Consider the following 17,692-nt stretch of genomic DNA (forward strand, 5'->3'; position numbering starts at 1 on the left):
TTACGTAATCAAATGACATATGGGATTGGGTTTCTGATATAATCTGCCTGAATACATAATTTGTCAACTATATAGGCTGATAATTTGGTAATTCCCAAAGTGTTATCCATCAAATTTACCAAAATGAGGACTATCCAATGCAACTGTTGTGGAGCCTTTATATTCAGGGTAATCATATGGAAACTTAAGACTTGCCCCATTTGTTCAGAACTCTCTACCTTGGAAAAGGAGCTGGCTGAAGTTAAAGCTGAACTAGCTTCAATAAAGAATGTCTCCGCCACTTTACATTATTCAGGAATTAATTTCTCATTACCACAGAATAACCAAAAGTCAAGGAAAAAGAGATTTAATGTAAGCTCAGGTAGGATAAGACCTGTGACACACAGACACCCGTTATTGACAGCTGTGCAGCCCACAACTCTGCCCCCCACTCACACAGGGCATTAAGGAACTAAAAAAAACAGTATTACAGTGGGCTCTGTTAGAATTAGACCTGTGATCCAGAGACACACACTGTATCAAGTGCAACAAATACAAAATGCCTTCTCTGTATTAAATACTGAAGAAGTTCTTGAGAAAAAGATTGAAGTGTTATCTGAAAAGAGAGAAGAAACCCAATGCATACAGAAATTCCAGATCAGAAACCAGAGAAAAAAGCTCACTGTGATGGATGACTGTCATCAGAGGCACTAATCTTTTCCCTTGCACAAATGCAAAGGGAAAAGTGGATAACAAAACTCAACTAAAGAGGTCACAAAAAGAGTCCAGGAACAGCAGTAACCTGAACGAAGAACCTGGAAAGCTATGAGCACAAATGCTTGTAGTTTGGGCAATAAAATCCCAGATCTGCAAGCTCTAATGGTGGAGGCAGACTTGGACAATGTTGCTGTCACAGAAACGTGGTTTAAGGTATCTCATGACTGGAATATGGCAATACCAGGTTATAACTTGTTAAGGAAGGACAGAGAGGATAGGAAAGGGGGAGGAGTGGCTCTTTATGTCAGAAACAATATCCAACCATCTGAGCTGTAAGGAAGATGGGGCAATGAAGAAGCACTATGGGCCGACCTAAAAAAAAGATGGGGCATCCATTTTTATTGGAGTGGTTTACAGGCCTCCAAACCAAAAGAAAGAGCTGGACAGAGATCTGGTTGAAGACATCCGAAAGATAGGAAAGAAGGGAGAAGTGGTGATCGTTGGAGACTTTAAGATGTAGACTGGAGAATCCCATCTGCAGAATCTAATAATAGTAGAGAAATAGTGGATGCCCTTCAAGTAGCTTTTTTCAAAGAAATGGTAATGGAACCCACGAGAGAAGGAGCTATACTCGACTTAGTGCTCACTAATGGAGATAATGTCTCTGATGTCCAGGTGGGCACCCACCTTAGCACCAGTGATCATCAAACGGTATGGTTTAATATCACAAAAAGGATACGGAAAAGAAGCACAAAGACCCAAGTTTTGCAGTTCAAAAACACGGACTTTGATGAAATGGGGAAGTACCTGGAGGAAGAACTAAAAGGCTGGGAGAACGAGAGAGATGTGGATCATCAGTGGACCAATCAAAAGGAGCAATTACCAAGGCAACTAATCTATATGTTAGAAAAGTAAAGAAAAGCAAAAGAAAAATGAAACCTATCTGGTTCTCAAAAAAGGTGGCTGACAAAATAAAGGCTAAAAGAACAGCGTTCAAGAAATATAAAAGATCCCAAAGGGAGGAGCACAAAGAAGAATATCTGGTAGAACTGAGGGAGATGAAGAAATTAATCAAGAAGGCAAAAAGTCAAGCGGAAGAGAGGATTGCCAAGGAGGTAAAGAGAGGTGACAAAACATTTTTCAGATACATCAGTGAAAAGAGAAAAGTTCAAAGTGGTATAGTGAAATTGATAGGTGGAAAGTTTCAATGTGTGGAGAGAGACGAAGAAATGGCAGAAATATTGAATGAATACTTCAGTTCGGTGTTCACTAAAGAGGACCCTGGAGAAGGACCGTCACTAGTTAACAAGAAACTGGAGGGGAGTGGAGTAGATGTAACTCCATTTACAATAGAAAATGTATGGGAAGAGCTGGAGAAACTGAAAGTGGACAAAGCCATGGGGCCTGATGAAGTTCATCCCAGGATACTGAGGGAGCTCAGAGATGTGCTGGCGGGTCCGCTGTGTGACCTGTTCAATAGATCCCTAGAAACGGGAGTGGTGCCGAGTGACTAGAGAAGAGCGGTGGTGGTCCCGCTTCACAAGAGTGGGAACAGAGAAGAGGCTGGTAACTACAGACCAGTTAGCCTCACTTCGGTGGTGGGAAAAGTAATGGAGTCACTGTTGAGAGAATAGTGAACTATCTACAGTCGGGAGAATTGCTGGACCAGAGGCAGCATGGATTCACCAGGGGAAGATCCTGTCAGACAAATCTGATTGACTTTTTTGACTGGGTAACCACGGAACTGGATCAAGGAAGATCACTAGATGTCATCTACTTGGATTTCAGCAAAGCATTTAATACAGTCCTGCACAGGAGACTGGTGAATAAAATGAGAAGCTTAGGAGTGAGTGCCGAGGTGGTGGCCTAGATTGCAAACTGGTTGACGGAGAGAAGACAATGTGTAATGGTAAATGGAACTCTCTCTGAAGAGAGAGCGGTTTTAAGCAGTGTACCACAAGGATCGGTGTGGGACCGGTCCTGTTCAATATCTTTGTGAGCGACATTGCGGATGGGATAGAAGGTACGGTTTGTCTTTTTGCGGATGACACTAAGATCTGCAACAGAGTGGATACGCCGGAAGGAGTGGAGAGAATGAGACAGGATTTAAGGAAGCTGGAAGAGTGGTCGAAGATATGGCAGCTGAGATTCAATGCCAAGAAGTGCAGAGTCATGCATATGGGGAGTGGAAATCCAAATGAACTGTATTCGATGGGGGGAGAAAGGCTGATGTGCACGGAGCAGGAGAGAGACCTTGGAGTGATAGTGTCTAATGATCTGACCTCTGCGAAACAATGTGACAAGGCGATAGCTAAAGCTGGGCTGCATAGAGCCAGGAATATCGAGTAAGAAAAGGGAAGTAATAATCCCCTTGCACAGGTCCTTGGTGAGGCCTCACCTGGAGTACTGTGTTGAGTTCAGGAGACAGTATCTCCAAAGAGACAGAGACAAGATGGAGGCGGTCCAGAGAAAGGCAACCAAAAAGGTGGATGATCTTCATCAAATGACTTATGAGGAGAGATTGAAGAATCTAAATATGTACACCCTGGAGGAAAGGAGGAGCAGAGGTGATATGATACAGACTTTCAGATACTTGAAAGGTTTTAATGATCCAAAGACAACGACAAACCTTTTCCGTCGGAAAAAAATCAGCAGAACCAGGGCACACGATTTGAAGCTCCAGGGAGGAAGAACCAATGTCAGGAAGTATTTCTTCACGGAGAGGGTGGTGGATGCCTGGAATGCCCTTCCGGAGGAAGTGGTGAAGACAGGAACTGTGAAGGACTTCAAAGGGGCACGGGATAAGCACTGTGGATCCATAAAGTCTAGAGGACATGAATGAAGAGTGGGTGGCTCGCGGGAAGGACGGCTACTACCTGGAGATAATACCCTTATTCAATAAACATACACACAGTTAATGCGACTCCAACATTGTTCTAAGCTTCAACGGCAAGAGGAAATGTGGAAAAAAGGATTTGCATTCACAAAAAAGCGGGGAGTAGCTTGCTTGTAACGGTGGTTACTACCCCAAACCAAATAAGCCTGATACTTCACTTTCAATGCATATCCAGCATAGTTCTCTGCTTCAATGGCAGGGGAGAAAGACTGATACTTCACGCATATCCAGCATAGCTCTCTGCTTCAATGGCAGGGGAGAAAGTCTGATACTTCACTTTCAATGCATATCCAGCATAGCTCTCTGCTTCAACGGCAGGGGAGAAAGACTGATACTTCACACATATCCAGCATAGCTCTCTGCTTCAACGGCAGGGGAGAAAGTCTGATACTTCACTTTCAATGCATATCCAGCATAACTCTCTGCTTCAATGGCTGGGGGAATGAAGAAAAGTGGATCTATATACAGAGAACAACCAACAAGGACTGAATTACATAGTCTGGGTAAACAAATAAGCATAGGTGTAGCTTGCTTATTGCGGCGGTTACTACCCCTAACTAATTAAGCTAGATATTTCACTTAGATGCAGTTCCAACACTGCTCTCTACATTAATGGTGGGGGTGGAAGGGAAATAGAACCAAAAGATTACTAAGAGCCAAGAGTAACATAAGTATGAGAAAAAAAGTGCAAAACTTGCTGGGCAGACTGGATGGGCCTTTTGGTCTTCTTCTGCCGTCATTTCTATGCTTCTATGTTCTATGTTTCTATGTAATAGTTATTAATTAGTAATGTACTGTAGTTTGAGGTTTGTTTGTTTTTTTATGTGTGTGAATGTTTGGATACCATTGTGAGTTTTTCTTTCTGGTGGAGGATAATTTATGCTGACCACTTTGATATGTTTACACAGTCTTTGAAAAGATATACAGACTGGCATATCTTAGTGAACAAACTTTGATGAGATATCATATAATTATTTGATTTGAACTGTGCCCTGAAGAAGTTCTTGTTTGAGCAAAACATACTGTGACCTGTATCTGTATAAGTGGGATTGTATAAATGGGTTTTTTTTTTAGATGATCAAGTAGGAGTGTTTGTAGTTTGGAATGTTTGGTGAATGTGCAACACAGATATCCGGATGTTTTTTTGGGTGGTTAACCTTTTTTATATACTTTTATGATATATTGTATAATTTGTATTATTATAATTGTTTTGGAAATAAAGTTTGAACACAAACTATATTGTTATATTCTTTATGTTAATTGCTAAGTTGATATAACAATTTGTAAAGCCAGTTTTGTATTTTTAAGTGGGTTAACAGTTATACAATTGTGACCTTACACTCACTAAAAATTCAAATCTACAGCAATTCCACTTTTGGAGTTCAAAATGATACTAAATTGCTTTTTCTTCCAATAACTTGTATGCTACACTCAGTCTATAACCCTCTGCAACACTCAGCAATATCAGCCCATGTGGCTTAAGTGGCACATCTTCTGTAGCATAGCATTCAAATTCTTCTATCAAGAAGTCATGCCAACAGCATAACAGATAGGAATCAATTCCTCAGAGCAGACAGGCTAGTCTACTGGATGTGAAAGTATTGCACCAAATCTGGGCCAACTGAGAAGAGTTAAGAGCAACACACCCAATGGAAAATGGCTCAAGTCATCTGAACTGAGAAATATGGAAATATTTTAAAGACTTTAATTAAATTTACAATTCATGTTGAGTAGCAGCTTTTTCTTGATAGCTGCATGTTGTCTCTGCTTGATCTAAAAGTCTGCAGCAGAAAGTCCACTATCACATATGAAAACTAGGAGGAAGGGTTTAACAGATCAGTGAACAATTGTTTTTCTTTCACAGAATAGTGGGGCTGGTGGAAGACATTCATGTCCATCTTGGTGCATTCCACTTTGACATACATACAGAAAGCCTAAAGGATCTCTACTAAAGAGGCTGTTCCATTTGTTACAGGGGAATAGGAGCAGTCTTATTTTGGGCTGTGGCTTCCTCATGTGGGAAACTGGAATAGTGAGTCCCCAGAGTATATAAACCCATGCCATCATCTTAGGATGTGGGCTTTTTGTTATTGCCTATAAGGGTAGTATGTCACTATGCTTGCTCCAGTTTTGTTTATTTTTCATAGTGAAGGACCCTTGCACATCTAAGGATGAGACTTGGGTACGGAAATGTGAAAAGGGTGCTTTTGCCTAACCTTAACATGTCTGTTTTGAAACCTTTTTTTTCAAGGAGGAAGTTATTCCATCCTTCTCTATTTTTGGTTACCCCTTGTTAAAATTTTATTTTTTCCAACAGGCCTGACTACCATAAGGCCCAGGGGCTCAGTGTATGCCATCTGAGAAAAGCAGTGTTAGTGATGGTGGAGGAATGGATTTGGATTCATTCCTGGTGAGGAGGCGGCAGTGGATAAGATCTGTGGCACCCATCCAATGTAAATCACATCTATATCATCAAGATATTGAAGAGAGGAGTATGGAGATATCCTCTGAATACCAAGAAGAGAAGTAAGGAGAACAACCGTACAATTGGACTAAAGGTATGAGGAATGGGACTTTGAAGTAATACATCTACATTAGGAAATCATCCTATCTGGCCAATGGTCAATGGAGGTGTAAAAACTACTCCATTAATTGGTTCAAAGTAAGAATTGCAACCTTTTCATCCTCCCGTCGATTGCCTCCTCCCTTTGCCCCTCCCTCCCCCTCCCTCTCCCTGTCTTTTTCTACCCGGATCCTAGTTGTTGCACCTACTCCCCTTTGCCCTCCTGGTGTAACTTATTCCCCGTCAACTCCCCTTATGTATCCCACTCTCTCTTCATTTAACTGTCGCCCCTCTCCTAACAATATGTATTTTTTCAATTCTCATGAATTTTATCATGGTCTTGTACTCCCCTACTTAATATGTATATATATATATCGCCTCTGGATTTTATCATGTATTCATAATATACTGTTCCTATCAGTTTCTCTCCTTTCACTATCCTTCCTACTGCTGCCTCTCTCCTCTTTTCTCCGTTGCTCCCCTTCCCCACCTCCTGTTACTTGTACTTTCGCTCTTCTGTTTAAATCAGTTACATTGTAAACTGGCATGATGTCCCGACGAATGTCGGTATATAAAAACCAACAAATAAATAAATAAAATAAAAATAATTGGAACAGATTTGAAATAAAAGAACTATTTAGCAGTAATAGAATACCTTAATGGGAAGTTGAGTCACAATTTTATTAGAAGATCTGAAGCTATAAATGGATAGTAAAATGGTTTGTAAATACCAAGACCTTGTAACTTAATGTTTTCATCAACTTTTCCATTTTTAATCATTAAAAGTTAAATTGAAACCATCAATTGCTTCCAGAATGATTATTAGTGCTATATATAAGAGACATTAATGTGGAATTGATTGGGATGCTATATTAACTATTGAACAGCGCTCAGGGCCTACAAGATAATTTTCTGCCCAACAGAGAATTTTGGACTTTCTGTGTATTGACAACAGGAGAGGAATTTGCCAGCTGAAGCCCTATTTGAGGTGTGGTCTTTGGGGTCCTATGAAGAGACACTGGTTCAGGGCTTACACACACATTAAGACGACTCCTATATTCTAGTATATGTAAAGAAAAAACAAACTGCATGATAAAAAGTACTTCTAGGCAAGGTAAACAATTTCTTAATCATAAGGTGATTTGTTTTGATAAAAAGCTCTTACAGCTTGCATCCACACTGACACCAGTTGTTCCAGTTCTGTCTTGGCCTGCTTGGAAAGCTCCAAGATGCGTTCTCGGCATTCATGGCTGGTGTAGGCTGAATCCGTAAAATCTTCTGTGTGCTCCAGGATCAGTTCCAACATCAGTGAGAGATTTTCCTTAGAGAGAAAATAAAGGTTTTCCCGAAGACCTTCCACTTTGCTCTAAAAAAGAAACAGTTCAGAATCCCATATAAATCAATCATGGATTCAGAAAGTGGCAATTTATACGTTATTAGAGCATTATGGTGAGTCATTCCCAAACAATAGTCCTAGGAAGACTGGAAATACAAAGTCATGTCTGGCTGAAAAAAAAAGAAGCAAGAGAAAGAAAAGAGAGATCAATTCACCTAATGGTTGTGGATTCACATTGAATTCTGAAATTAAAAAGATGAATGCAAATATATCCACTGTTTGTAGGGTTTCCATCTGGCTCCAGATTTTCAGGACAGTTTGACTGGTTTTACCCCATTTCATGCTGGGATTTATTCTGATTTCCCTATTGCATTCCCTAAGAAAATCAAGACTATAAGTACCTGCATGTAGGAGAGTAAAACCAGGACTGGATCAACCTGTCCTGAAAATCTGGAGCCAGTTGGCAATCCTAATTGTTTGATCCTCATTAGTTCATTAAAATGTTCTTATTTTTGTGACAGCACTTCCAGAGGGTAAAGAAATAAAACATGGCCTTTTACCAGGAGGTATATTTAAATATGCAAGCCAGCACTTTTAATTCAATAAACTAACACAAAATAAAGACATTGAACAGAAAAGTCCAAGGGCCAGTGCTTCATTAGGCAAATTAGGCGGTTGCCTAGAGCACCAAAATTGTGGGAGCATCAAAATCCTGCCAGCGCAAGGCCCACAGAGGTGCTGTGCAAGAGCCAATACTGTACTGGAGTCACTGCCAACGGTAGGAAAGAGCATTGTGCTAGAGGTGTTGCCAATGGATAATTTGGGGGAGGGAGTTGCATGATGGAAGGTTCAACTAGGGTACCAAATACTTTTATACTGGCCCTGAAAAATCCAGTAAGAAGCTGCTTACTACCCTTATTTCAGGCAGAGTTATTAAGTGGTTTGGCTCCACCCAGGAACATATCACAAACAGACTGGCCTCTGCCAACATATTCCGTGGCTAGCTCCTTGCTGGTGCTGTTCTCTTCACATACATTCATTAATAATCTTGTGCAAGGCATTAGTGAGCCTCACACCATGAGACTCACTAATTCCTTTTGGCTTCCCATGTTTCACAAATATGCTTATTGCCGTAAAACATTTCTGCTTGTGGCCACTGATAAAACTCCAGTTAGAGCCGATAGCCTACTGCAGTGCTAGTGGGGCAGTATGAGTGAAAGTGGTAGAATGAACCAGAGAACACAAGGGAATATGGAGCCCTTATGCATGTCACAGCTACCTCAGAAACATAAACAGACACTGTAGAGAAGATGCAGGTACACTGTACTTTAGGAAACTTAAATTTCAGAACTGTCAAGTACCAAAAAGTTAAAAATTGCATAAGCATGAATTTGGAAAGGGAAGCACATGAAGTAGGACTACACAAATACTTACAAATATATGAACTTAGTTTAATTCAAATACAATGGATTTCATCAAAGCAGTTTAATTCGTGGCACCACTGTTCTCACCTTGAATTCTTTAATGCCAGTATAGATACTGACAGGTGCCACTTCATTCTCTCCATTCAATCTAACTTCGGTTACAATCTCCACTACCTGCTCCAAAGCCAACCTCATTCTGTTAAAGACGCCTGCTTTATTTACACGCGCTGACTCACAGTCTGGATGCCTAAGACATGTCTGCAATATAAGCAGAAACACAGGCTTACCATTCTCAGCTTCTGGAATTCACATATCATTCCACAACACTAAAATAAAATATTATGTAAACCTGTCAATAAAGAAAACAGTTTGTGTGCTTCTGACAGGTGAACTCATCACTCATATTTCATACAGCAAGGACATTTTTAGTAATTTGGCAAAGCTCAAGGTACGAATGTAGTTTTTTTTCTTTTGAAAATTTGCTAACGTGGGTATCTGGTGATCAAAGTCCCCCACAGACCATTCCTTTTTAATGCCTTTTATACACCCGGTGAAACCCACATATACATTTTAGCTGTTCTCTGAAGGGCCATTTTCAAACAGGCCTGTTTAGCTGGGTGCATCACTATTCACCCAGGTGAAAGGCTTTGAAAATGACTGTCCTCATAAAATATATATCTGCTCACTATGACAGGCGCTCTTAGCAGCCAGGCAAACCTTACTGTAGTGACATTCAATACAGGTACCACATAATATATTTAATGAAACAAGGGTAAGCAAATCCAGTCCTCGAGTGCTGCAACAGGTCTGGTTTTCAGGATATCCAAAATGAACATGCATGAGAGAGGCATGCACTGTCTCCTCTGTATGAAAAAATCTCTCACGCATATTCATTATGAATATCCTGAAAACCAGGCTTGTTTGTGGCACACCGGGACCGGAATTGTCTACCTCCGTTAAATACACTCAGACATCATATTCCACCTGACTAGAGGAAGGGTGCACAGATGAAAGCCCTGGGAAATGAAGCCCTAAATATTAATAGAATACAGGCACACTTGAGTAAAAAACAATTAGAAAATATCTGAAACTATACAATTTTGTAAAGCAAAGATAAAAAGAAAAACTACTTAAGTTTGAAGAGTGGTCAAAGATTTGGCAACTAATTCCAAGAAGTGCAGAGTCATACATCTGGAGTGCAGTAATCCAAAAGAGCTTTATGTGATGGGTAGTGAAAGACTAGTGTGTACCTTGTATTCACTCACCTGAAGAAGGTATCAAAGTGAATCAACAAGGACAATATTTCCTCCAAAAAGATGATTTCTTCTGTTGTGCTCAAAATCACATCTTTATGATTGCTTAAGTTCCAAACTTCCTACAGCATCTCAGTCAAAATTAGGGATGGCAATATGCTAGTCTTTACAGCAATGCAAGAAGATGGCCCAGAATATTTATGCTGGGTGTTCACATTATAAGAGACAGCCTGGATGTTGAGATTGAAGGACCAAGGGCTCCTTAGTATTCCTTCAGTAAAAATCAATAGGTTAAGATTGAAGGCTTTTTTCTATTGCCGGGCCAATATATCGGAATGCTTTCCAGCCCAGTTAAGACAGGAGAAAGACCTGGCAAAATTTAATAATTGCTTAAAAAAACTAAACAAAAATTTTTTTTATGGAAGTAAGTATATGGTGGGAGAGATTAAGAGTAGTCTGTGTGTAGCTGATGGGAAGAATAGTGATATTTATTTATTTATTTTTAATTTTTATATACCGATGTTCCTGTAAAGAATACATATCGCACCGGTTTACAAGGAACTGAACAGTCGCCTCCAAAACTTTCATAAACTCAATTAAATGTAACTGGGAACCATAAATCAGAAACATATGTACAGAGGTAGGTATATCGTCTGTCGCTTCACCAGATTTTAGCTCTCAGGGAAAGCTTGAGTGAATAGCCAAGTCTTTAGCTTCTTTTTGAATGTCGGAAGGAATGGTTCTTGGCGGAGGTCCGGTGGGAGCAGGTTCCAAAGATGGGGACCTGCAGTGGACAGAGCTCGTTTCCTCAATGAGGTTTTTGTTGGCTGGGTGTGAAGCATGTTCTGGTATGCACTTCTGATTGGTCTATTGGAGATGTGTTGCTGTAGTTGGAAGGATAGGTTGAGGGGGGAGATGTTGTGAAGAGCCTTGTGAATCATCATGAGGGATTTAAATTGTATCCTAAATTTTATAGGCAGCCAGTGAAGATTTTGGAGGATAGGGGTGATGTGATCCCATTTTTTGGTGTTAGTGAGAATTCTGGCCGTCATGTTCTGGACCATCTGAAGTGGTTTGATGGTGTTGGCTGGCAGGCCCAGGAGGAGTGAGTTGCAATAGTCCAGTTTAGGGAGGATGATAGATTGTAGTACCAAGCGGAAGTCTCGGAAGTGTAGAAGAGGTTTTAATTTTTTTAAGACTTGCAATTTGAAGAAGCAGTCTTTGGTAGTATTGTTTATGAACTTGGTGAAGTTGAGTTGGTTGTCCAGAAGTACACCAAGATCTTTTACTTGTGGCGTGTGGTCGATTGATGTGAAGGACAGTTGGGTGGAACTAGTTGGGTTGAATAGAGAGCACTTGTCTGGAGCTATTATGAGGATTTCAGTTTTGCTAGTATTTAGCACGAGGTTGAGGCTTGTTAGCATGTTTTTGATTGCCGAAAGGCAGCTGTTCCAGTAAGACCACGTTTTGTGGAGGGATTCCATTATCGGGATGCGGATCTGAATGTCATCCGCGTATAGGAAGTGTGTTAGCTTGAGGTTAGATAGTAGATGGCCTCAATTCAAAACATATTTACAGTGGGAATGGTGGACCAGAGTCTATAAACTTGATTCATCGGATCTTAGCTCTCAGGGAACGCTTGCGGCAGTCAAAAAAGCAAACAGAATGTTGGGAATTATTAGAAAAGGAATGATGAATAAAACGGAAAATGTCATAATGCCTCTGAATCGCTCCATGGTGAGACCGCACCTTGAATACTGTGTACAATTCTGGTCGCCGCATCTCAAAAAAGATATAATTGCGATGGAGAAGGTACAGAGAAGGGCTACCAAAATGATAAGGGGAATGGAACAACTCCCCTATGAGGAAAGACTAAAGAGGTTAGGACTTTTCAGCTTGGAGAAGAGACGACTGAGGGGGGATATGATAGAGGTGTTTAAAATCATGAGAGGTCTAGAACGGGTAGATGTGAATCGGTTATTTACTCTTTCGGATAGTAGAAAGACTAGGGGACACTCCATGAAGTTAGCATGGGGCACATTTAAAACTAATCGGAGAAAGTTCTTTTTTACTCAACGCACAATTAAACTCTGGAATTTGTTGCCAGAGAATGTGGTTCGTGCAGTTAGTATAGCTGTGTTTAAAAAAGGATTGGATAAGTTCTTGGAGGAGAAGTCCATTACCTGCTATTAAGTTCACTTAGAGAATAGCCACTGCCATTAGCAATGGTTACATGGAATAGACTTAGTTTTTGGGTACTTGCCAGGTTCTTATGGCCTGGATTGGCCACTGTTGGAAACAGGATGCTGGGCTTGATGGACCCTTGGTCTGACCCAGTATGGCATTTTCTTATGTTCTTATGTTCTTATGTTGGCTGAATAGCCAAGTCTTTAGCTTCTTTTTGAATACCAAAAGACAGGGCTCTTGGCGGAGGTCCGGAGGGAGCGAATTCCAAAGTCAGGGACCCGCAGTGGAAAGGGCGCGTTTCCTAAGTGAGGTTTTTGCCGGCTGGGTGTGTAGCATATCCTTGTTATGTGGGTGTGCATTTTGTTTATGGAAGTTTGTAAGATGTTTTTATGTGAAAAAATTGTATGGGCTGCATGTAAGGCACTTTGGTTCAGTGTGTCATGGCAGTCAAAAAAGCAAACAATGTTGGGAATTATTAGGAAGGGAATAGTGAATAAAACAGAAAATGTCATAATGCCTCTTTATCGCTCCATGATGAGACCCCACCTTGAATACAGTGTACAATTCTGGTCGCCGCATATCAAAAAAGATATAATTGCGATGGAGAAGGTATAGAGAAGGGCGACCAAAATGATAAGGGGAATGGAACAGCTCCCCTATGAGGAAAGACTAAGGTGGTTAGGACTTTTCAGCTTGGAGAAGATACGGTTGAGGGGAGATATGATAGAGGTGTTTAAAATCATGAGAGGTTTAGAAAGGGTAGATGTGAATCGGTTATTTAGTCTTTCAGATAATAGAAAGACTAGGGGCACTCCATGAAGTTAGCATGTGGCACATTTAAAACTAATTGGAGAAAGTTCTTTTTTACTCAACGCACAATTAAACTCTGGAATTTGTTGCCAGAGGATGTGGTTAGTGCAGTTAGTATAGCTGTGTTTAAAAAAGGATTGGATAAGTTCTTGGAGGAGAAGTCCATTACCCGCTATTAATTAAGCTGACTTAGAAAATAGCCACTGCTATTACTAGCATTGGTAACATGAAATAGACAGTTTTTGAGTACTTGCCAGGTTCTTATGGCCTGGATTGGCCACTGTTGGAAACAGGATGCTGGGCTTGATGGACCCTTGGTCTGACCCAGTATGGCATGTTCTTATGTTCTTATTATGTTCTTATGTTCCTATAGTGTCTGGAGATCTGAAGATCTGAAGATGGCGAAGCAATGTGACAAGGTGATAGCTAAAGCCAGAAGAATGCTGGGCTGCACAGAGAGAGGAAAACCCAGTAAGAAAAAGGAGGTAATTCCCTTGTATAAGTCCTTGATGAGCACTGTGTTCAGTTCTGGAGCCTGGATCTCAAAAAGGATACAGATTGGAGGCAGTCCAGAGAAGGGTTATCAAAATGGTGTGAGGTCAGTATCAGAAGACTTATGAGGAGAGGCTGAAAGATCTGTATATCCTGAAAGAGAGGAGGTGCAGGGGAAATATGATACAGACCTTCAGAAACCTAAAAGATTTTAGTGATGCATGAACTTTGAACCTTTTCTATTGTAAAGAAAACAATAGAAGTAGGGATCACAAAATGAAACTCCAGGGGGGCGATTCAGAACCAACGTCAGGAAATATTTCTTCATGAAAAGGGTGGTGGATGTCTAGAATGCCCTTCTGGAGGAGGTGGTGAAGACAAAAACAGTCAAAGAATTAAAAGGGGCATGGGATAAACACTGTGGATCTCAGGAAAGAAATGAAGAAATTTGTGCTGAGAGGTAACTTGCCAGTACGGCGGTTACTACCCTTAGCAGAAGGCATGGAGATTACTACCCTTAACCAATAATCCTTGATGCTTTTAATGCAACTGGAACATTGCTCCCCACTTAGATGGCAGGGGGAAAAGGGGAATTGGATTCAGACAATAATCAAGAGGGCCCCGACTTATACGTTCTGGGGTACTAATACCCCAGAACGTAGGGAAAAAGCACAGGACTGCTTCTATGGCCAAAACCATAAGAAAAGCATGTTAAGCAGCACTGTCTGAATTTTCAGGAAATCTTATCACCCAGTAAAAAATGTTGCTAACTGCCATTTTTATGTGTTATCATAAAGCTTGAGATAACTGCAGAGTGGCAGCTGCTACCTAGGGAAGCTTGCTGGGCAGACTGGATGAACATTTGGTCTTTTTCTGCCATCATTACTATGTTACTATGAATGTATTCTGACATGCAATAGAAGATATCAAAATTTGTGTAACCAATACTGCCCAGTCAGAGGAAATACCAGCGCCATCTCCCCACAAGATGCTGCTTTAATAGAAGAAACAGATATTCAAATAAGTCTTATTTAAAACTATATAAACTTGCTGGTAAACATATGGTGAAAAAATATTGATTCTGTCATAACTGAGGAATTCTTTATAAAGTAGAATTTTAAAAGAAAAATGAATATTTAGGGGAAGCAGAAAGATTCTATAAGATACGGTGAATTTCTCAAGCGTGCTAACCAAAAGCTAGCAAAGAAGAGAGAATCAGAAATAATAAAAAAGAATGAAATTGAAAACCGAGTCCAGGGAAATAATATCCAAGTTTTAGGCTGAAAAGAGCAGAAAGCTATGGAAATCTTCACTCTGAATGCAGTGCCATTCCCCAAGATTCTCTGTGTGGAATAAGGGCAATTAAGCCTGGGAAATTTAGCTCATTTCTCTGATGCTACTTGCAGACCACAAATTATACATGTACAGAACTTTCAGAAGAAAGCTAACACACTGCAGGCTGCCCAACAAAAGAGGCAATTTACACAGAGTTCTACTCAAGTTGCCTTATGACCTGTCATTTTAGTAGATGCGCATTCAGGGGCAATTCTGAAAACAACACAGGCACCGGCAAAATGTACAGGTACTTTTCCTTGTAGACTTTGCACCAGTTCTCAAAGGGAATGTGTACTTCCCCCTTTGAAAATTTCCTAGACAGAAATACCAGCAGAGATCTGCATCTGCTTTTTCTTTGGATACTTCTTCCATGCAAAACAATGTGCACAGTTGCCTTCCCCGGCTTAACTCTGCCTCTGATTTTGCCTTCTTTTCCCATGGGTAAAAATATGCACATTGATGATTCCCACAAGTACTTTTATCCATGTATAAAGCTGGGTAATTTTCAGACACCCTATCTACCCAAGTAATTGCTTTTGAATTCTGCAAAGAATCAGCTAAGAAACCGGATGTAAATCAGGCCATGTTATTCTCTTCCTGACTGTGGGTACAATAGGATGAAAATGTACAATTTCATTTACGAGTCTAGCAGATGCTTCCAACTGGGTTGGAAGCATCTGCCAAGTAAGAAAATCTGCAAGTCCAGAAGAGTGATACAAAAAAGGATCCAAATAACTAGCACTAAGGAAGGTAATTTTATAGCTGCATGCATTAGAGTTAGGATTGCACATACTTTTTATCCATTGACTCTGCACACATTTTCAAAGGGACAGTACATGCTTACTTTCTCCTTTGAACATTATCTCAGGAAAACTAATGTGTTAATTTCTGCAGGTAGTTTTCCAAGAAAAATTACCTGCATACTTTTGAAAAATCAAAAGTATAATTGAAAACCCCTCCAGTAACCTGGGTACCCCTTCCCTACACATTGTGGCATTATGTGTTTAAGATTACATGCACACAGGGAGGGCAATTTTTGAAGACTCCATTTCGCCAGGTAAAGCACCATTTCACTTATGAAAATTACTTTTAAAACTACCCTCCTTATGACTACAGGAAAATCCCGACTAGAATGAATCATTAGAGCATCAGTTGTGCAATTAGAAAATGAGACAACAAAATTTATGAGGTTCATATTCAGCGCCGTTTGTCTAAGTTTTGACTTAGTCAGACAAATGGCAGGATTTGAAAAATCCCCACTAACTGACGTCCTCCAAGTATGTTCCAAGGAAGAATTAAGTTAGCTGATCATTCTGTAGAGCAGTCCTAATCAGGCCTAGATTTAGGAAAAGCATGTAGGCAACTGCCTCCGGTGCCAAATTTCGATAAGCACTGGAGCATTACTGCTGATGCCACCATCAGGGCCTGAAACCCATTCTTCCCGATCCTGCTGCAGCAAGAACGTCCCCTAAACACATGGCCTTTGCACCAGCATGTGCTTGTTGTTTCCCTTAGACAATTAGCAAGGGCAAACTACATGTCCCAGGTCTACAGGATTTGTCCATAGCAAATAGGATAGCATGCTAGCCCTGGGCACAAACAGTGCAACTCACCTTAACTTCAGGCAATTTACAATCTTTAAATTTATCAGCTCTTAAACTCCAGGTAACTCATAGTCCTTAAAAGTAGCAGGTCTTACCGTAGGGTGGATCCCTGCCTCCTCCCTGGGGCCTATTTAAATCTTCCAGGCCCTGTGGTCTTAAACTCTGGTGAGGGACTCCTCCCTTCACCCAGGAATCCCTGTGGGTTTGGATTTTAAGGAAGACCAGGCCAGACAGCTGTGTCTGGTCCTTTAAGCTAGCCCGAAGGAGTTTTCTATATACTCCCTCACATACCCTTCCCATCAGCTCAACCTTGTCGTGATAAGCACTTGCTTGTATAAGGGACACCTCTCTGGACAGGAAATCCACATTGGCATTTTCCTTTCCTGCTCTAAGCCTTATTCAATAGTTGAAGGGTTGTAGGGTCAGGAACCACATCACCCCTGCATTGGACTCTTTTCTATTTATCCATAGGAGCAGTTGGTGCGTTTAAGCGTGAACTGCCATACCAGCAGGTAGTAGCACAAGGCCTCTAAGGCCCACCTGATTGCCAAAGCGTCTTTCTCAACTGCTGAGTACCGCCTTTCCCATGGCATCAACTTCTAGCTAATATATGCCACAGGATGTCCTTGACCATCTTTCTCTTGGACTCTCACACTTACTTCTGAGGCATTAGTAGTTACCGTAAAGAGTTTGGTAAAGTCTGGGCTTATCAGGTCAGGTTCAGAGGATATCACCTCTTTTAAAGCCCTGAAAGCCTTCTCTATTTCAGCTGACTTTCTCTGGTGCTTTCTTTAACATCCTTGTGAGAAGCTCTGCTTTCTCAGACTAATTGAGGAGTATGCCATAAGGCCTTTTGATTGCGGGACTGGCACCCGGGTGATCGCCTAGATCTTCCTGGAGTGGATGGACCTTGCTTTTCTCCAGGGTGTAGCCAAATTACTCCAGGCTAACCCCAAGAAGCACTTTTCTTCCCAGCAAGCACTTCTTGGGGTTAGCCTTTAGTCTTCCTTTCCTCAGACTGGTTAGCATGGCCTAGAATTGGCTTAGTTGTGTCTTTCAATCTGGGCTATACACCATGATGTCATCCAAGTAGGTG

At 40.9% G+C, this 17,692-nt stretch overlaps 1 protein-coding gene across 1 annotated transcript in view; it reads right to left on the minus strand.

Moving 5' to 3' along the window:
• CTNNAL1 (catenin alpha like 1) overlaps positions 1-17,692 on the minus strand; it is an 852,902-nt gene that overhangs the window by 278,711 nt on the left and 556,499 nt on the right. Inside the window, 2 exon segments of the mRNA XM_029589981.1 lie at positions 7,321-7,521; positions 9,003-9,173. Coding sequence (XP_029445841.1) covers positions 7,321-7,521; positions 9,003-9,173 — 372 coding nt within the window.

This window comes from Rhinatrema bivittatum, chromosome 2 (genome assembly GCF_901001135.1).
Source record: "Rhinatrema bivittatum chromosome 2, aRhiBiv1.1, whole genome shotgun sequence".
Classification (NCBI taxonomy): Eukaryota; Metazoa; Chordata; class Amphibia; order Gymnophiona; family Rhinatrematidae; genus Rhinatrema; species Rhinatrema bivittatum.